General features: G+C 41.3%; 1 protein-coding gene across 3 annotated transcripts in view; it reads left to right on the forward strand.

The window, feature by feature from the left end:
- LOC109870917 (cell division cycle protein 16 homolog) overlaps nucleotides 1-19,459 on the forward strand; it is a 37,782-nt gene extending 18,323 nt beyond the window's left edge. For all 3 annotated transcript variants that reach the window (XM_020461619.2, XM_020461621.2, XM_031805845.1), the window contains 14 exons: nucleotides 3,059-3,199; nucleotides 3,661-3,820; nucleotides 4,618-4,712; nucleotides 6,892-7,025; nucleotides 8,169-8,248; nucleotides 8,379-8,428; nucleotides 8,770-8,843; nucleotides 10,472-10,597; nucleotides 10,834-10,986; nucleotides 13,517-13,580; nucleotides 15,794-15,855; nucleotides 16,900-17,035; nucleotides 17,191-17,299; nucleotides 18,604-19,459. In XM_020461619.2, coding sequence (XP_020317208.1) covers nucleotides 3,059-3,199; nucleotides 3,661-3,820; nucleotides 4,618-4,712; nucleotides 6,892-7,025; nucleotides 8,169-8,248; nucleotides 8,379-8,428; nucleotides 8,770-8,843; nucleotides 10,472-10,597; nucleotides 10,834-10,986; nucleotides 13,517-13,580; nucleotides 15,794-15,855; nucleotides 16,900-17,035; nucleotides 17,191-17,299; nucleotides 18,604-18,863 — 1,644 coding nt within the window. In that variant the 3' untranslated portion in view covers nucleotides 18,864-19,459. The remainder of the gene's footprint in view (nucleotides 1-3,058; nucleotides 3,200-3,660; nucleotides 3,821-4,617; nucleotides 4,713-6,891; nucleotides 7,026-8,168; nucleotides 8,249-8,378; nucleotides 8,429-8,769; nucleotides 8,844-10,471; nucleotides 10,598-10,833; nucleotides 10,987-13,516; nucleotides 13,581-15,793; nucleotides 15,856-16,899; nucleotides 17,036-17,190; nucleotides 17,300-18,603) is intronic.
- Nucleotides 19,460-21,444: the final 1,985 nt, after the last annotated feature.

Consider the following 21,444-nt stretch of genomic DNA (forward strand, 5'->3'; position numbering starts at 1 on the left):
TCGTGCAGCAAATTACCCCCACAACATGATGGTGCCACCCCCGTGCTTCACGATTGGGATGGTTTTCTTCAGCTTGCAAGCCTCCCCTTTTCCCTCCAAACATAACGATGGTTATTATGGCCAAACAGTTCTATTTTTGTTTCATCAGACCATAGTACAATCTTTATCCCCATGTGCAGTTGCAAACCATAGTCTGGCTTTTTATATGGTGGTTTTGGAGCAGTGGCTTCTTCCTTGCTGAGCGGCCTTTCAGGTTTTGTCAATGTAGGACTCATTTTTACTGTGGATATAAATACTTTTGTACCTGTTTCTTCCAGCATCTTCACAAGGTCCTTTGCTGCTGTTCTGGGATTGATTTGTACTTTTCGCAACAAAGTACGTTCGTCTCTAGGAGACAGAACGCATCTCCTTCCTGAGCGGTATGACGGCTACGTGGTCCCATGGTGTTTATTTTTGCGTACTATTGTTTGTACAGATATACGTGGTACCTTCAGGCATTTGGAAATTGCTCCCAAGAATGAAACAGACTTGTGGAGGTCTACAATGTTTATTCAGAGGTCTTGGCTGATTTCTTTTGATTTTCCCATGATGTCAAGCAAAGAAGCACTGAGTTTGAAGGTAAGCCTTGAAATACATCCACAGGTACACCTCCAATTGACTCAAATTATGTCAATTAGCCTATCCGAAGCTTCTTAAGCCATGACATTTTCTGTAATTTTCCAAGCTGTTTAAAGGCACAGTCAACATAGTGTATGTAAACTTCTGACCCACTGGAATTGTGAGACCGTGAATTATAAGTGAAATAATCTCTGTAAACAATTGTTGAAAAAATGACTTGTGTCATGCACTAACCGACTTGCCAAAACTATAGTTTTGTTAACAAGACATTTTAATGACTCCAACTTAAGTGTATGTAAACTTCTGACTTCAACTGTTGCTAAAAAAACAACTTGGGTCTCCTTGTCCTGTATCTATTTGGTATAGTTATCATCTTGGGCAGCCATAGTCAACTGGCAGACTGCAGTCCAGATCCGGACTGAGAATGGGGTCAGACGGACCGCGTTAATTTTTTATATAGGAACTCAGTCAGGCTTTTCATTTACTGCTTTTGAGAGTTGTTATAATAGAATACATAAGGTTACATTTTGAAATTTGGTATTGCATGGGCAGTTTTCCTCATGTCATTCACTGACAGACCAGATCTATTTTTAACCTGTCAGAAATGTTCCGTTGATCAACTACTTGCCATGTTAGCAAGATTGTAGTTATGGCCAGATGACGTGCTCTGGGGCCTCGACTGATTTTTATGAGTCAGTCGATTATCATAACACGATATGGTAGAATTTGCAAACGGAAATCACATCGAATTGCAGGAAATTAACTTTAAAATTATGACTTTTCACCCCATGTCAAAATATGTAGAATTGAGGGGAATGAGCTTAAAAATGACTATGTTCTTGCCGCCAACAAGTAGTGTGACTGGTTTGGGGTTGCACGAGGTGGGGGTTTGTTACGAAGACAATTTAAAATATCCATCCGGACCTTTGCCATCTAGGAAATGTGTGACCGGACCTTCTCAAATAGTAGTTGAGTACCCCTGATCCAGGGTACCTTGTGGTAATAGAGCACATCCCAATATTGTCCATTCTGGTTCGATATAGCCCAAAATGCATATGTGTATTACCTTTGATGCCCCAAAGGTGAGTCAGTAGAGATGTCACTACCATTACAATGGTTTCATATCTTAATGTGATGTTTTATGAATTTAACATATCAAATTGCCTTAGTTTTTGAAGACTGTTCCCTGATAATACAAAATTACCTTTCATACCCTGATTCTGTTGGCTCAACTAATTGCATGGGGGTCATAAACGTAATCACATCAAATTGTAGGTGTAGACCTGAAATGCTTAGATTACAAGTCCTTCACCAACAATGCAGGCGTTTTTGTAAAGTGTTTGCTAATAAACAAAATAATGAACTAAGGTAAGAAAAAAAGTAGCATAATTATATAACTTTGACACCATTTACAGGGTGTACCGAGTCAATGTGGTACAGGTTAGTCGAGGTAATCTGTACATGTAGGTAGGGGTCAAGTGACTTTGCATAGACAATAAAAAGCAGGTAGCAGCAGCGTGTAAAAATAAATAAAAGCCATTTGATGAACTGTTTAGCAGTCATATGGCTTTGTGGTAGAAGCTGTTAGAGGCTTTTGGACCTAGACTTTGTACTCCGGTACCGATTGCCGTGTGGTAGCAGAGAGAACAGTCTATGACTAGGGTGGCTGGAGTCTTCAACAATTTTTAGGGCCTTCCTCTGATACTGCCTGTTATGGAGTTCCTGGATGGCAGGAAGCTTGGCCCCAGTGATGCACTGGGCCATACACACTACTCTCTGTAGCGCCTTGCGGTCAGATTCCGAGCAGTTGTCATACCAATCGGTGACGCAACCAGTCAGGATGCTCTCGATGGTGCAGCTGTAGAACTATAATTGGTTAAGAGCCTGTAAACCGGCAGCCAATGCCCTCTGGCACCATTATTCCTTGCGAACATATCATTCATATAATGCAGTGATGGCCATGTATCGGAGGTAGCTAAATGTGGCTATCATACCAAAATATAATCCACAGACATGACCGTTAATGAAACTGTTTGCCTCCCCAAAGTGACCCTCTATGTCGTGTCTATTAGACACTTTTTTTAATTCCCTTTTTAATTTAATGGTACAAAAGCTCTAGGCTCACCTCCCCATCACTTATTTTAGCTATACCTTAATGTGTTCTTTTGAACATGTTTTCTCTCACTATTTGTTTACTTTCCACTCTGTTTTACTTCCACTTACAGACTAGAGACATGTACAAGTTCATCGTATTTGTGCTGTTATTCTCCAATATGGTCATTTAGCAACGTCTTCCTAGCCAAATGGTCTTACAGAACTGCCAGCATATGAATTATGTGGCCTATGCAGGAATCAAACCTACAACCCTGAGTTTACCAGCACCATGCTCCTAACTTACCTGACACATTGGAAGCACTAACCTATTGTCTGTTTTGTGCAGTATGCTGCCAAAGAGTTCCAGCAGGCATTAGACATCCTGGACATGGAGGAGCCAGCCAGCAAGAAGCTGCTGGACCAGAGTGTCAAAGAGGACCACGGGATACAACAGTCGCCCAAGGACTGGGAGATGAGCCCTGCCTCTGTGAGTCTCAGCTCTGACACAATAGGGTCCATTTTGTTTTTGTGGCCCTGTAATTCCAGGTTTGTGTTCAAGCCTCTTAGTGTGATTTAAAAACATAAATAAATCCCCAGTTCCTTCACATTTATGGTGTTGTGGTTACAGGTTAACTATAGTATTTGCATACTGTATTGTGGGTGACTAATATGGCAACACCGTATTCAAAGACCCCATGGCTGCATTTTCATGAATTATTCCTTTTGAAAGCGATACATTTTCATTTTTGTAGTAGTCATTGTCATATTATTAAAGGGGTCTGTCGTTCACCCAGTAGCCACACTCATACAAAATTAATGTGTGGGTCTTTATGTCAGTGGCCCCTGGAGGCTTCCCCGACTGATGCTGCTTCAGTGGTCCTGACGCCTGTGGTCTCACATCTTTCTTTAGCTCCCTCTCTTCCTCATTTCCCACTCACCTCCTCTCAGATCGACAGTTCTATTTGTCTGTTGCGGGGGAAGATCTATGATGCTATGGACAACCGGCCTCTGGCCACATCCAGCTACAAAGAGGCCTTGAAACTGGACGTGTACTGCTTTGAAGCCTTCGACCTTCTAACGTCCCATCACATGCTGACCGCTCAGGAAGGTGAAGCTTATGGGTTTTGCACGTGTGTAGCAGGACTAATATAGATTATTTTGTGCCATTGTTTTTAATAACGATACTGTACTTACTGATGTTTCTGTAGGGTAAATGTAGTTGTACCATGTATGCTATGTAGGCAGATGAGTGTGTATAGTGCATTCGCAAAGTATTCAGACCCCCCGGACTTTTACAAATTTTGTTACTTTACAGCCTTTTTCTAAAATTGATTAAATAGTTTTTTCCCCTCATCAATCTACACACAATACAGCAAGAACCATTTTTTTAAAACATTTTAGCAAATGTATAAAATAAATGAAATATAGTGATGCACTAATGACATTTTTGGCCGATATCTGATATTTTCCTTGCCAAAAAAGAAATGATACCGATAACCAACCTTTTGGTTACTGGCCCAACACTCTAACCACTAGGCTACCTGCCGCCCCAAAATCTGCAGAGAAGAATGGGAGAAACTCCCCAAGTACAGGTGTGCCAAGCTTCTAGCGTCATACACAAGAAGACTCGAGGCTGTAGTCGCTGTTTAAAGTGCTTTAACAAAGTACTGAATAAAGGGTCTGAATACTTATGTGATATTTCAGTTTTTTTCTAAAAACCTCATTTTGCTTTGTCATTATTGGGTGTTGTGTGTAGATTGAAAGGGGAAAAAAAGATTTTTGTCAATTTTAGAATAAGGCTGTAACGTAACAAAATGTCAAAGGGTCTGAATACTTTCCGAATGCACTGTATATATTTTTACCCAAGCTCCCCATTTGAAGACCGGTTGTTTTTGTGTGTAATAGAAAAGGACTTCCTGGACTCACTTCCTCTGAGTCAACAGTGCACTGAGGAGGAAGATGAATTACTTCACTTCCTGTTTGAGAATAAATTGAAGAAGGTATGTCCACTGTTATCCTCCATGTCAGGGCATCAATTCTGTTCAGATTCCGATGTTACTTTTCAGTTTTTACACAGTCGATGTTGATCACAATGTTGTTTCTGTACTTGAATACCCAGGTCATCATAGGGCTGTGGTAAAATTATACGTGACCATTGAGTCACGATCATCTCCTCTTATGCACTCCGGACAAGCTTTGGTAGTACCCAACTTGCTACTTAACATCAGGCCCCGATTGTCCCTCTAACCACTCTGACATCAATGCAAAAGCAATTGGAAATCACATCCAACACTTATCAAAACAGAATCTTGCTTTTAAAACTCACTTAAACTGTGATGATCAATTTGAAGAAAGAAGTTCAATGGCAGGTTGAAACTGAGTGCAAAGCATGGTTGTGGATTCTGTTTCAAAGCCTAACACAAAAAAAATGGAAAACGCCTTACACACCCATACACATATTAGAGCTTATGCATAGGGTTATTAGGCCAAGACAGAAAATAAACCTGAATTAAAATGATGATTTAGCCGTTCTACGATACAATCATAATCAAACAGATTTTGGGACATAATTGGTCTTGCTCCAATTAAACACATTCGAGTAATCGCATTCGAGTGTGGATTATTATTATTCTCATTTCATTTTAATATTGACTATGTTATGCTCAAATTTATGTCCATGTCTGGGAGAGAACCTATTGCCCTTGGCGATGCTGTTGGTTCATTGCTTTTGCAGGGCGGCTATATATAATAGTTAGCCTATTATTATACGGAATTTGTATTTGATTTTGAATAGCCTAGTAAAAGGAATTTAAATGTATTTTCAAAAATAATTGGATGACACATTACCTTTTTAGCTATACAGAATATATCTCCTCCATGTGTTTCCATCTCTCCTTGCGCTCCTTTATTCCTTTATGGAGTGCGCAGAGGGGTTGTCAACAGTTTAAATGTTTTGTTGTGAATTTTACTGTTAACGTTCCCGAACAGATTTCACTTTCCAAATGAATCACTGGGTAGCTGCAGGAACTGGGTTGGAGAGCCCATGGCATACAGTTTGGGCGGAATATCACCTGTCACGCAGCCAACGCATGCTCCTCAAAACAGTGGTTGAGGTGTGGAGTGGAATAAATGTGTTCATATTTTACTTTTCAGCTGCTCGTGTTATGCACATGCACCACTATAAAAACCGAAGTAGCGCCATTATTGAAAAACGGACTCGTGGGAAAGCGCACGCCTCCGTTCACTATTCAGTTGCATACAGATTACTTTTTATTTTTTATCCTGCCCATTTGATAATGGGATGTTCTAATTTGACATATTAGTGAAGACCAGATTAAATTAGGTATAGTCTGATGAGTGAAAATATGATAGAACAGCTGTGCAGCCTGCGGCAAGCATTTTTTGCAATTTGTTAAATTATCAATAGCCTATAGTCGCATCATGCAGCCCATGTTTGGATTTTCTAAGACATTCTTATCATTCACAACTGAAGTTGCCAAATAAGTAAATATAGGACCTGTTTCAAATGATCACTTTTATGCTCAACGTAGCCACGTATGTGCACTCTCTCCAGATTGGGAAAATATCCATTTCATTCATGTTAAGTTGAGTTGAGTATCATTGTTCTTACTATAAAATCATATAATATTAAATAATGGCACGGGACTTCTAAGCATATCTTGTCTGTCAAATGAACAAGCCAGATAACATACAGGAGGCAAACTCGTATTCTGTTCTTCTGAAATACATTTTCTTTGTATTATGTTTCTTTAGACCTGACTAAAATTAATCATGGATTTATTGTGATGGTGTATATTAAATTGATAAATCAGATTTTTTAAATTGTAGATATTCCAAAGGCACGCATCATCCACTTGGTATGTGTGGAGGCCTAGAGGCTTAACTTGCTTAAGTTAACGGTCATTTACCGTGAGACGAACAGTCTTTTGCATGACAATAACCGGCAGAAAGAATCTCACAACCGCCACAGTAGATCATCGCATATCACTTTGGATTTTTCCCTATAGTTCAGAATGAACCATATTACAATTACTCCTATTGTCGTATTGGTCATCTGCACCTGCCCTTGTCAGTCAACCAGTAACCATGATAGCATAATCCTAAAATGTTCTCCCCACCCTTTTTGTCCCTCCATCCATTCCTCTTTCCTTCCCTCAGTATAACAAACCCAGTGATATGGTGGTCCCAGAGATGGTCAACGGTCTCCAGGACAACTTGGATGTGGTGGTCTCCATCGCAGAGAGGCATTATTACAACTGCGACTTCAAAATGTGCTACAAACTCACATCCATGTAAGTTTAGTTATCAATCGCTGACCCACCTTAACCTTTTAAATATAAATAAATAGACCGGCTCCTCTTGAGATTTATTGGCAGTCTGCTGGTGTTAATCTGCAAAACTAACCTTTTTGTTTGTTTATAACCTCAGTCTAAGTACCCCCCCCCCCCCCTCCCCCAACAGCGAAGCTAACATATGGGATGGTTTTAAGATGGTCATACCAAGGATCATTTAGCTATTTGATTTAGGATTTTAAGACCCCTTCAGGTATAAAAACAAATATATTATTTGATGAAATATTGAATTTGGCCTTGGCCTAACTACTATAGCCCATAGAAGCATTGAAAAATCTTAAGGTTGTGAAATGTCTGTCCTATATTTAGGAGATATGACATTTTTGGGGGACACATATTTAACGAATTGTTGGCACAAAACTACTTCAGTTCGTTGGTATGGGTTACTTTAAGATGAGTCTGCAGGTGTTAAAACAGCCAAACCTTTTTTTGTTCATAAGATCTTGTGATATACACTTGAGTGTACAAAACATGAGGTACACCTTCTTAATATTAATCTGCACCCCCTTTTGCCTTAGAACGGCCTCAATTAATCGGCCATGGACTCTACAAGGTGTTGAAAGTGTTCCACTGTGATGCTGGCCCATGTTGACTCCATTGCTTCCCACAGTTGTCAAATTGGCTGGATGTCCTTTGGGTGGTGGACACATCTTGATACACACGGAAAGTGTTTAGTGTGAAAAACCCAGCAGCGTTGCAGTTCTTGACACAAACAGTGTCCCGGCAACAAATACCCCGTTCAAAGGCACTTAAATCTTTTGTCTTGCCCATTCACCCTCTGAAATGCACACACACACAATCCATGTCTCAATTTTCTTAAGGCTTAAAATTCCTTCTATAACTTGTCTCCTCCCCTTCATCTACACTGATTGAAGTGGATTTAACAAGTGACCTAAATAAGAGATCATAGCTTTCACCTGGTCAGTCTGTCATGGAAAGAACAGGAGTTCTTAATGTTTTGTACACTCAGTGCATGTCTGTTGGAATATTATTCTCTCAGCTCAGTTCTGTAAATAGGGTATAAGTTGCATACTTATAATTTGGCCCCGTCTACATATCACCTGAATGTTTTGTTTCTTCAAGGGTGATGGTGAAAGACCCATTCCATGCCAACTGTTTACCTGTTCATATAGGAACACTGGTGGAGCTCAGCAAAGCAAATGGTAATACGGTTGATGCTCTCCTTTTTAAGTGTGTTTATTCATACATACTCATGAAAGATAAATGTACATCTAAATTGTTTGGAGAGAAAAAAATATGTACCATGATTCTCTGCTCTTTATTCCCCTACAGAACTGTTTTACCTTTCACACAAGCTTGTGGACTTGTATCCCAACAACCCAGTAAGTATAACCCCTGCTTTGTTTCCCAATACTTTCCTCTGCTATGAGTATACCCGCCACAGGAGGCTGATGAGGGGAATACTGCTCATAATAATGGCTGGAGAAAATGGAATGGCATCAAACACCTACAAACCACGTGTTTGATACCGTTCCACTCATCCTGTTACCAGCCATTACCCGAGTCCCTCCTCCCCAATTAAGGTGCCACCAACCTCCTGTGATACCCCTCTATACTTGCATCTTGACATAGCATATGTCCAAGCTCTGATTGGTACAGTATGTTTTTTTAATGGATTTAATATTTGATCACTAACCAAATGGTAAGCATTGTTTTCATCCAGGTCTCTTGGTTTGCTGTGGGATGCTACTATCTAATGGTTGGTCACAAAAATGAACACGCTCGTAGATATCTCAGGTACCAGATACCATGTTCTTATTGCCAGGCCTATTCAGCAGTCAGATGTTGATATCCAAATATTTTTTATTCATTCACTTGCTGATGAATCACAAGTTTGGAGACACCTACTCATTCAAGGGTTTTTACCTTACTTTATTTGTATTATTTTCTACATTATACAATAATAGGGAAGACATTCAAATATGACATGACACATATGGAATCATGTAGTAACCAAAAAAGTGTTAAACAAATCATATATTTTATATTTGAGATTATTTGAAGTAGCCACCCTTTGCCTTGATGACAGTTTTGCACACACTTGGCATTCTCTCAACCAGCTTCACCTGGAATGCTTTTCCAACAGTCTTGAAGGAGTTACCACATATGCTGAGCACTTGTTGGCTGCTTTTCCTTCACTCTGCAGTCCAACTCATCCCAAACCATCTTAATTGGGTTGAGGTTGGGTGATTGTGGAGGCCAGGTCATCTGATGTAGCAATCCATCATTATCCTTGTTCAAATAGCCCTTACACAGCCTGGAGGTTTGTTGGGTCATTGTCCTGTTGAAAAATAAATTATAGTCCAACTGAGCGCAAACCAGATGGGATGGCGTATGCTGGTTAAGTGCGCTTTGAATTCTAAATAAATCAGTGTCATCAGCAAGGCACCATCACACCACCTCCATGCTACACGGTGGGAACCTCACATGCAGGGATCATCTGTTCACCTACTCTGCGTCCCACAAAGACATGGCTGTTTCAACCAAAAATATCAAATTTGGACTCATCAGACCAAAGGACAGATTTCCACTGGTCTAATGTCCATTGCTCATGTTTCTTGTCCCAAGCAAGTCTTTTCCTCTTATTGGTGTCCTTTAGTAGGGGATTCTTTGCAGCAATTTGACCATGAAGGCCTGATTTCATGCAGTCTTATCTGAACAGTTGATGTTTGTTACTTGAACTCTATAGCATTTATTTGGGCTGCAATTTCTGAGGCTGGTATCTAATGAACTTATCCTCCGCAGCAGAGGTAACTCTGGGTCTTCTTTCCTGTGTCGGTCCTCATGAGAGCCGGTTCCATAATAGAGCTTGGTTTTTGTGACTTCACTTGAAGAAACTTTCAGTTCTTGAAACGTTCCGTATTGACTGACCTTCATGTCGTAAAGTAATGCAGGACTGTCATTTCTCTTTGCTTATTTGAGCTGTTCTTGCCATCAAATGGACTTAGTCCTATTTGATAAAAGACCATCTTCTGTATACCACCCCTACCTTGTCACAGCACAACTTATTGGCTCAAACTTAAGAAGGAAAGAAACTCCACAACTTAACAAGGCACACCTGTTATTTGAAATGCATTCCAGGTGACTGACTACCTTATTAAGCTGGTTGAGAGAATGCCAAGTGTGCAAAGCTGTCATAAAGGTGGTTACTTTTTTGGTTACTACATGATTCCATAGTTGTAATGTCGTCACTATTCTTCTACAATGTAGAAAATTAAGAATAACCCTGGCATGAGTAAGTGTCAACTTTTGACTGGTACTGTATTACTTGCATATTAATAATAATAATATTTACTCTGCATTCGTTCCGTGACTGAGTAGAATATCTCTTATTTACACTAACATCCTAATTCTGTCTCCCGCAGCAAGGCAACAACTCTGGAGCGGACGTACGGTCCGGCATGGATCGCCTACGGTCACTCGTTTGCGGTGGAGAGTGAACACGACCAGGCCATGGCTGCTTACTTCACCGCTGCGCAACTGATGAAGGGGTATGTACTGTTATTGAACCCAGACTTCCCTTCCACACACGCACATGGACACCCAGATACCCCCACAGAACAGGATGTGTGTGAAAAAGTTATTTTCAATGACGGCCTAGGAACAGTGGGTTAACTGCCTGTTCAGGGGCAGAACTACAGATGTGTACCTTATCGGGGATCTAACCACTAGGCTACCCTGCTGCCCCAATTGACCCCTAACCTTTGCCATCATCTCTCCTGTCCAGGTGCCATCTCCCTTTGTTGTACATAGGGCTGGAGTATGGCCTTACTAACAACTCTAAACTGGCCGAGCGCTTCTTCAGCCAGGCCTTGAGCATCGCACCAGAAGACCCCTTTGTCATGCACGAGGTTGCCGTGGTGGCCTTCCAGAACGGAGAGTGAGTAACACGCAGAATATTATTTTTGCATGGTCTCTGCACACTCACAGGTCCCTGCACACTCAGGCACACTGACACTGACACTCCAACACAAACACTCACTCCATCATTTGCTCACAGTCATAATATGCACATACATTTATACTGACTCTACACACACATACCCACTGACATCCAATCAGCATATACGCTGCTGCTACTCTGTTTATCATACAGTTGAAGTCAGAAGTTTACATACACTTAGGTTGCAGTCATTAACTTGTTTTTCAACCACTCCACACATTTCTTGTTAACAAACTATAGTTTTGGCAAGTTTGTTAAGTCATCTACTTTGTGCATGAAACAAGTAATTTTTCCAACAATTGTTTACAGTCAGATTATTTCACTTATCATTCACTATATCACAATTCCAGTGGGTCAGAAGTTTACATACACTAAATTGACTGTGCCTTTAAACAGCTTGGACAATTACAGACAATTATGTCATGGCTTTAGAAGCTTCTGTTAGGCTAATGTACATCATTGAGTCAATTGGAGGTGTACCTGGGGATGTATTTCAAGGCCTACCTTCAATCTCAGTGCCTCTTTGCTTGACATCATGGGAAAATCAAAAGAAATCAGCCAAGACCTCATAAAAAAAATTGTAGACCTCCACAAGTCTGGTTCGTCCTTGGGAGCTATTTCCAAACGCCTGAAGGAACCATGTTCATCTGTACAAACAATAGTACGCAAGTATAAACACCATGGGACCACGCAGCCGTCATACGGCTCAGGAAGGCGACGCGTTCGGTCTCCTAGAGATGAACGTACTTTGGTGTGAAAAGTGCAACTCAATCCCAGAACAACAGCAAAGGACCTTGTGAAGATACTTTTTTTTAATCTATATCCACAGTAAAACGAGCCCTATATTGGCATAACCTGAAAGGCCGCTCAGCAACTTTTTGGAGAAATGTCCTCTGGTTTGATGAAACAAAAATGGAACTGTTTGGCCACAATGACCATCATTATGTTTGGAGGAAAAGGGGGGGGGCTTGCAAGCTGAAGAACACCATCCCAACCGTGAAGCACAGGGGTGGCAGCATCATCTTGTGGGGGTGCTTTGCTGCAGGAGGGACTGGTTCACATCACAAAATAGATGGCATCATGAGGTAGGAAAATTGTGGATATTTTCAAACAACATCTCAAGGCATCAGTCAGGAAGTTAAAGCTTTGTTGCAAATGGGTCTTCCAAATGGACAATGACCACAAGCATACTTCCAATGTTGTGGCAAAATGGCTTAAGGACAACAAAGTCAAGGTATTGGAGTGGCCATCACAAAGCCCTGACCTAGAAAATGTGTGGGCAGAACTGAAAAAGCATGTGTCAGCAAGGATGCCTACAAACCTGACTCTATTACACCAGCTCTGTCAGGAGGAATGGGCCAGAATTCACCCAACTTATTCTGGGAAGCTTGTGGAAGGCTATCCAAAACGTTTGACCCAAGTTAAACAATTTCAAGGCAATACTACCAAATACTAATTGACTGTATGTAAACTTCTGACCCACTGGGAATGTGAAAGCTGAAATAAATCATTCTCTACTATTATTCTGACATTTCACATTATTAAAATAAAGTGGTGATCCTAAGACAGAGTTTTTACTAGGACTAAATGTCAGGAATTGTGAAAAACTGAGTTTAAATGTATTTGGCTAAGGTGTATGTGAACTTCCGACTTCAACTGTTTATCCTGATGCCTAGTCACCTTATGTTTACACATATCTAGCACTATCAATCCAATATCCCTTCACATTGTAAATATGGTACTGGAACCGACTGACTGTGATGCTTGCTTTCTCATGTGTTTTTGTTGTTTTTAGAATTTACATTATTTCGCATTTCACCATACTTGTACATGGGACATTAGAACTTAAGATGATACCAGTATTGCAATATTTTTTCCATGTCAAAAATGAAAACACAAAGCAGACCAATGTCTTTAGTCCTTTAAAACCCTGCTGTATGTGTAACAATGGGCTGTTTTCCTGAAGTAGAATTTGCTTCTTGTTTTTCCTTGTCACGATACTAACGAGTGTCGCGATACTGGCATCATCCTGGCCCGAACACATACTGGGATAATGTGTATTTCTACTCACAGACACGCACGTGCACCCGAATATGATGTAGAATACCTCCACGTGCACACATTTGGCTAAGTACTTTTCCTTTTGTGAGGGTCGCGACATATTTGCCGGAAATCTGAACTTCGAACTCTTAGACGCAGCTGACCAAATTACGTAAGATTTTACTTCTGGGTTAACAGAGATTAGGTTGTGACTAAAAACACGGGTTCTGTCTATTTAGTCGGGAAAAGATTATCCAACAGCTGTACCTGGCAACGTGTCCACTATAGTTGCTGGAACTGCTCATTTGAAAAGACAATTTGAATGAGCACAGTACTGTTCAGGCTGACACGATGTGTGAAAGGTACTATTGCCTTATTTATTCATGTGTGGATTTTGCTGAAATGTCTTCGGTTCTTCCCTTTTCAGCTGGAAAACAGCCGAGAAGTTGTTCCTGGATGCCATGGACAAGATCAAAGCCATTGGGAACGAGGTAGCTGCTCATTTCAATCGAGTGCCACGTATCATGCTCGAATCTTTAAGTTTTGGGACTTCTTAATCATACGACCAACATATTTTCCATGCATGGATTACCAACTGGGTTCACTTTGACCCCAATAAGAAACTATTGGGGGAAAAAGCAACAATCATAGCAAAATGTTCAACTTCATTGTTATTAAAACAGTATAAGACATGTAGTAATGTTATCTGGAGAATCAAAATTACCAGAAGACTTTTAGCACAATTACAGTTAATTTGCATATTCTGTAAAACAAAAATATACATTTTCCCCATTTAAGTTTTAATGTCCCATGTACAAGTATGGTGAAATGCCCAATAACAATGTAATACTAAAAACAACAACACACTAGAAATAAAATTAACACGAGAAAGCAAGCATACCACACAAACACACGGTCAGTCAGTTCCAGTACCATATTTACAATGTGAAGGGATAGTGGAGTGATCGAGGTAGATATGTATAAGCATAAGGTGACTAGGCATCAGGATATATGATAAACAGAGTAGCAGGTATTTGCTGATTGGGAATGTGTGTGTAGTCAGTATATTTGTGTGTAAGTGATTGTTTGTGTTGGAGTGTCCGTGTGCAGGGCCCTGTGAGTGTGCATAGAGACCATGCAAAAATAATAATATGCGTGTTACTCTCCGTTCCGGAAGGCTACCCCGGCCACCTCGTGCATGACAAAGGGGTCTTCTGGTGCGATGCTCAAGGCCTGGCTGAAGAAGCGCTCGGCCAGTTTAGAGTTGTTAGTAAGGCCATACTCCAGCCCTATGTACAATAGAGGGAGATGGCACCTGGACAGGAGAGATGAGAGCAAAAGTTAGGGGTCAATTCTAATGGGTAAGGAAGGAAGGAAGGTTGGCAAGTACAAGTTATATGCTCATAAAGATATATTATTTTGTGGCTCCCGAGTGGCGCAGCGCTCTAAGGCGCTGCATCTCAGTGCTAGAGGCATCACTACAGACCCTGGTTCGATCCCGGGCTGTATCACAACCGGCCATGATCGGGAATCCCATAGGGCGGCGCACAATTGGCCCAGCGTCGTCTGGGTTAGGGGAGGGTTTGGCCGTGGTAGGCCGTCATTGTAAATAATAATTTGTTCTTAACCGACTTGCCTAGTTAAAATAAGACATGTTTTAAAACATGTACTTACCCTACGGGCAGTGTTGTCATCCCTGCTAGTTAGACGTTGGGAGTGGTAGGGCCTACTGTAGGACGTTTCAAAAAGCATGCCAAACTCCTCAGTCACTTCAAACCAAATGTACAGTAACCCAAATACCATAACAAGTCTCACACAGAATATTATAGGAATTCTGGTATTTATAACATTTCCTGTAAAATAGCTTCTTTTTTTTTTTGAATACACATGACTAGAGCACTGTGTTCATATAGAGGGTAGCGGGTTTCTGTATTAGTTCTACCAGGTATTCTTAGTACTGACACTTTTTTTAAAATTTCAAGATAAAATTTTGTTCACGGTTATACTTATAGCCATAGGTGTACATGTTTATTAATTTTTTACTAATATTTAACTAGGCACGTCAATTCTTATTTTCAATGACGGCCTAGGAACAGTGGGTTAACTGCCTTTTAGGGTCAGAACGACAGATTCAATCTTGCAACCTTTCGGTTACTATTCCAACACTAACCACTAGGATACATAAGGTGCATCATCACTGCAGGTGTTCTGTCTATCTAGTCAAAAATCAATTATACAGGTCCCCTTTCACCCTCTGGTGGTGGTATGGATAACTTATTAGGTCTCCAGAGAATCCTGGATTCAAATAAAGATGTGTTTTTAGATTTGTGCTAGAATGACTTGCCTTCTTAGATGATACACACATGGGGTGATATCTTATGTTTAGAAACCTAGATTCAAATAATATCTGTGAAATTACAATAGTCAGATTATTATATATATATTTGTTTTGGGGGGGGTGACAGGTCAAAATGACCCCAAAGGTCTTGAATATTTAAGTCCATATTGATACAGAAACACATTTAGATTTGTTAATGATCTGGTCAATTTTAAGAATTGAATTAACCACCTTTGGGTTACCAGTCGATAGTATGAGGGTTAAGAACTGGCAGCCAGTATCGTTGAGTTGTAAGATTCAGTTTTAGAGTTCTGTTCAATGCAAACTTTCCTCTTTTGCCATGATTTCAGTTTTTGTATTTGTCAGGTGACCGTGGACAAGTGGGAGCCTCTCCTGAACAACCTGGGTCACGTTTGTCGAAAACTGAAGTGAGTATGAATCCTAATGGGTTGTCCATGTGCAACATGTGGAAGGTGTTGGTTAGATATCCACCTTTATGATATGGATGAATCCTGAGCTGAAATGTGGAGCAAACTGAAGCTAGCTAGCTTTAGCTCATCCAGAATATTTATAGCTGGCTTTGTGACATACATCTTTTGAGGGGATGTATGTAAGGAAGTTCTGACTGGCATATCTCTGTATCTGTAGCTCTCCTATGATGCCATCGTTGTAATTTCCATGTTCTCATCACACTTATGGGATGGGTAGGCAGGCATTTATCTATTGTCTTCCAGGTACTACGTTAAAGGACAGGGATCCAAAATTAACCTGAGTGGTATTTCAGGTGGAGAGCCTGAGGTGATGATAGGACCTCTCTCTCCTCTGACTATTTTCAGAGACACACTTGCTCTCCTCAGTCCTTCTGTATAAGTAGGTCTCTAATTGAGTATTCATGCACAGATCTGTTCATGAATAATGCGTAGGAGCCACTCAGCAGATCTAGAGAGAGGCTTTGCGGTACAAGTGGAGGTTTTGAAAAGGTTTGGGTACTTTATGTAAAGGGCAATCTTTGGTAATCTGCACCTTGCAGTTAATGTTTTGTTTTTATTTTAATAAAGGCTTCTTAACCGAACTGCAGTGTGTTTGAATCAGTTTAAGTCAAACTCCTGCGAATGACATACACATGGTTCAGTATTTGATTTGTACAAAACATGATGGGCTGTTTTCCTATGTGGTGAATTTGAAGACTACTACTATTTGGACACGGGTCTGAGAGAGGAAGATGTGTTTATCTTATTTTGGATCTCTGAACACACCACAGGGGGCTGCTGAGGGGAGCAACGGCTCATAATAATGTCTGGAACACTATCAAACACATGGTTCCACCTATTCTGCTCCAGCCATTACCAGGAGCCCATCCTCCACAATTAAGGTGCCACCAACCTCCTGTGGAACACACCCAGACCAGGCAGATCTCTAGATTGGCTCTGGGAGAACTGTCTGATTGGTTATTTTGTTCTGTCCTCCAATAGGAAGTATGACCAGGCGTTGGAGTACCACCGCCAGGCCCTGGTTCTCATCCCTCAGCACGCCTCAACCTACTCGGTCATCGGATATGTGCACAGCCTCATGGGAGACTTCGAGAGCGCCATCGACTACTTTCACACGGTACTGTTCAGTTTTTGGGTGTTTTTGTTCCTTTATTTAAATGTTAAATCCATTGACATGGATCCATTGACATGACCATGTGATATGTTGAATACATTTTGCTATATATTTTTTGAATGTTATTACAACAATTGAGTTTTGCTTCTTTTTGACAGGCACTCGGTCTTAAAAGAGATGACACGTTTTCTGTGACCATGCTCGGCCACTGCATTGAGATGTACATTGGAGACACGGATGCCTACATAGGTCAAACTTCCTACATGGGTAAAACTACTTTGCAACCCATGTTAGAACACCTATACAAAAAATAATAGCATTTGTATTTTTAACAATGAACATCAGACTTGATACAAGGCAACTGTTGATTATAAGTTCTTTTTTTCTTTTTCCTAGTGTAGTTGCTAGCGTTTGCCTTGTGGGTGAATTACATGTGTTAAAGGGGCAGTGCAGCTAAAAATGTGATATATATTTCCACACTATAGCAGTTTTAATATTCAATTGGCGAACAGATTTTCATGTGAATATTCTAAAATCTACATGCATTTTTCAAAACAGATGTTTTTATAAAAGGCTGTGCATGATGTAGTGCACATAAAATTACTTTTGTGGTGAAATACCCATGTAGTGAATGGTTTTCCATCACATTTTCTTCACAAAAAATGTTGCGTTATATAGCGAATGTGCCCAATGGTATTGGCATGTGGGATCTAGCCAACAGCTCGCAGATACAGTGCGGGTATAGCCAACATGAGATTATTATGAACAAAAGAGATTATTTTTGCCAAATGGCAGCCGAGCATCGATCATAATGTCACCAGAAGAAGAACCTCGATATTTATTGGAAAGGAGCATCAAGGTCCTCACCGTGCACTTTCGCCACCCTTTGAATTTCATCATAGCTCATTTAATCTGTAGCCAAATACTGCATGCTTTCCTGAGTCGTAGTGGGAGGAACGCACCATATCACGGGACTCCAAGTTTACTTTGATATCATGGTTATTATAAACTTAGAATAATAAACGTCCTCTCACTGTCAACTGCGTTTATTTTCAGCAAACTTAACATGTAAATATTTATATGAACATAACAAGATTCAACAACTGAGACATAAACTGAACAAGTTCCACAGACCTGTGACTGACAGAAATAGAATAATGTGTCCCTGAACAAAGGGGGGGTCAAAATCAAAAGTAAAAGTCCGTCTGGTGTGGCCACCAGCTGCGTTAAGTACTGCAGTGCATCTCCTCCTCATGGACTGCACCAGACTTGCCAGTTCTTGCTGTGAGATGTTATCCCACTCTTCCACCAAGGCACCTGCAAGTTCCCAGACTTGGAATGTTTGAAAGGTGCTGTAGTGTAGCTAGGCTGGAAACTGAAGGATTGAGAGCCGTGTGTGTGTGTGTGTGTGTGTGTGTGCGTGTGTGCGTGCGTGCAGACTTTCATCGATGTGATGCCAGAGCTCATGACTGAGGGAGCAAGGAGTTCTTCAGACTGACTATAAGAACAAGGTAGTTCAGACTTGAACACTGATGGTACATTCAGCATTTTAATGGTAATGTGTCTTTCAGGGACGGACATAAAGGACAAAGTCCGTGGAACGCTGAGCACGCCAGTGTTGATGAAGATGCTGAACATGTCAACGGAACCCAGTGACGCTCGAGCCACGCCACTTCTGGAGGAGAGCGACATCATGGTCCTAGAGACGTTGCCGTCCAATCAGGACAAGGCCTTGTTGGACACGCCCCTTCGGCGCTCTCTGCCCCTGGAGTGTGACATGTACGAGAGCGACATGATGCTTGAGACCTCGATGTCGGACACCAGCACGTAATGTCACTGATATGATTGTCGTAGTGACCAGTTGTGGGACCAATTCCAAACCAGACCTTTGGCACTTATCTTTAAGGTTTCTTGTTGACTTCCCCTCTTTGGGATTTGAAATGATTTGATTGGTGTAGCTTAAGCGGTGGGGAACAACCTGGGTCTCGCTTAATAGAATGTAAGGCAGAGTTTTTAGCATAAGTTTGAGCTCTAGTCCAACTGGTTTTCTACCGTATAGTAAAATTTAAAAAATTGCGGCTGAATTAATATTGCTCCCAGTAATCCAGTCCTTTCAGATTCCCAAGGGCCCAGGGATGTGGGGTGAGTGATTGGTTTGGAATAGGGCCTCAGGTAGGTAGTTTGAAGAAGTGGGGAAAGCAGAGACATTGTCCTCGGATGCTTGACTGAGCGGAATGAATGCAGCCGCAACATCTTTTGAGCTCCAACTGACTGTGCCCCGTATCCCTGCCTCCTAGCAGGAACATGTGGGATGCTTACCTGTGGATTTTTACTTTGAATAAACAAAACTGTCTGAATGCCAGAACATTGATGAAAATATTGTTGGTAATTCCTACAATAAACCATGCATTTATCTTTTTATATTTATTTCTGTGATCATTGTAATCCTGGCAAGCTTTGTCTCTTGAAAGTAATACTCGAAAGCATTGAGAGGGAGATGATCTCATGTTATCAATTTTCCCTTGAGTTTAACTGTTAAATTCCTAAACAAAAATGCTTGTGTAATAACACTCAGGTATGTCAGTCATGAAAATACAAAGCATTGAGGTGAAGTTTGTCAACAGACCCCAGTATTTTAATCTTCCCCTAGTGTTATTGATATGGTAATTATACAGTACATCGTGTCAACCTATTTGCGTTATCAATATTGTGTAATTATGCAACACCTACATGGCTACATCAATTTGATGGTAGAAACACAATCTCATTTTAAGTCAACGCACTACACATTATGCACAGCCCCCTTGAACTTCAGTTTCATAAATAATGCTTGATGGGAGTTCCGCAGAGATGCACAAACAACAGAAGTTAGGACCGAGACAAATGCATAACGGAATCGAATAGAAACTAAATCAATGGTTCCTGTTCCAAGTAATGATCTTGGTCGATCAACCAAGTGGGCAGTCAGATTTCCATTCATTTCAAGCAGCCAAGCCCAATGGTTGTCACGAAGCGTACCATGCCCTTATTTGGTCCCTACTTAACCACTTCCTCACCATCGTCGAAAGGAATGCTCAGTGTGTTTGTTTTACATCTCAAGAGCTGGCATGATATAGTGCTCAAGTCTACTCACACAGCCATGTAATAGAGAAAAGCACGTTTTGGGAGTCTTTGTGACGCCGTCTTTTTGGAGAACCAAGGCAAAACGTCACACACACTTTAAAGGTCAGATGGAAGGGAGGAGTGATGATTAATTTCTGATATTTCTCCTTGTGCTGCTTCAAATGAGGGCTGGTTACTACTCTCGATCGCCTTCCTGACAACTAAAGCAAGGATTCTAGCTGCGCCCCTGACAACCACCAGAGTTCTCACTCAACTACTCCACTTATCCACCTCATACATACACACATAACACTCACCCGCTGCACTCTACTAGCCTCCCTCTCTCCTCCCCCACTCAGTCTCTCAGCAGAACACGTGCAGTAGAGTGCTCCTTTCTTCATGGACTATAGCAGCAGCAAGCAGAAGGGGTAGTGATGGGCTGCACTCCGTCCAAGTCCTCCATCACCTACACCCAGGACAGGGTGTGTCGGGACTTGGACACCTGCTCCACCTTTGTCCCCAGTCTCAAGAGTTCCGTGTCTACCCCGAAGAGACCCTCGCCTCAGCTCTGTCTGGAGACCAGCAGCGGCAAACAGACCTTCCTCAGTGGTGAGAGGATTGTCACTCAATGACTATCTGAAGGTTTGGGGAAATAAAGTATATATAACGGGGCACTATACTATAAGTAGCCACCAGTAACATGTTGATTCTTCTCATGGTATCTCAGAGTACTTACAGAGCATTGTAAGGGGATAATGTAGCCTATTTTGTATTGCAGCATTGTTAATTGTAATTTATTGGTGGCTTAAAATATATAGTGTTTAGGCTTAGACTGATGTGTAGCTCAAATAAAATCCATAATGTCAATTAATTGCCAGTGCAGACACCTGTGAGTGGTCACTTTGCTATAGTCATTACTGTTAATCTCCTCTATATGCAGTTCCGTACCGTGACAGCTATGGACGATCTTTAAGCCAGCCTTCTAGCCCGGACGCGTGGAGCACTTTCACCACTGCAACCACCGCCAGCCCGCTCTGCCTGCCACACTCTATCCTCAAGCCAAGCTGCAGCGAGAGAGACAGCGACTCTGACGGGGATGAGACTCCCACATGCGGCTAGAGGTGACGGACAATCTGCGGAGACAGATTTGCGTCTATACTGTCTATACTATAGGACTCTGCAAGCAAAATGAAGTGCGTGGTTGGCGCACTGAGGTCCAGATCTCAAGAAAAGTAGTTTCTGAAGAACTTTGAGAATGTTGATTTCCCTTATGAATGTCACTGTCGTTATCCTTCATTGCCAAGAATGTC

Source organism: Oncorhynchus kisutch, linkage group LG26 (genome assembly GCF_002021735.2).
Source record: "Oncorhynchus kisutch isolate 150728-3 linkage group LG26, Okis_V2, whole genome shotgun sequence".
NCBI classification, from domain to species: Eukaryota; Metazoa; Chordata; class Actinopteri; order Salmoniformes; family Salmonidae; genus Oncorhynchus; species Oncorhynchus kisutch.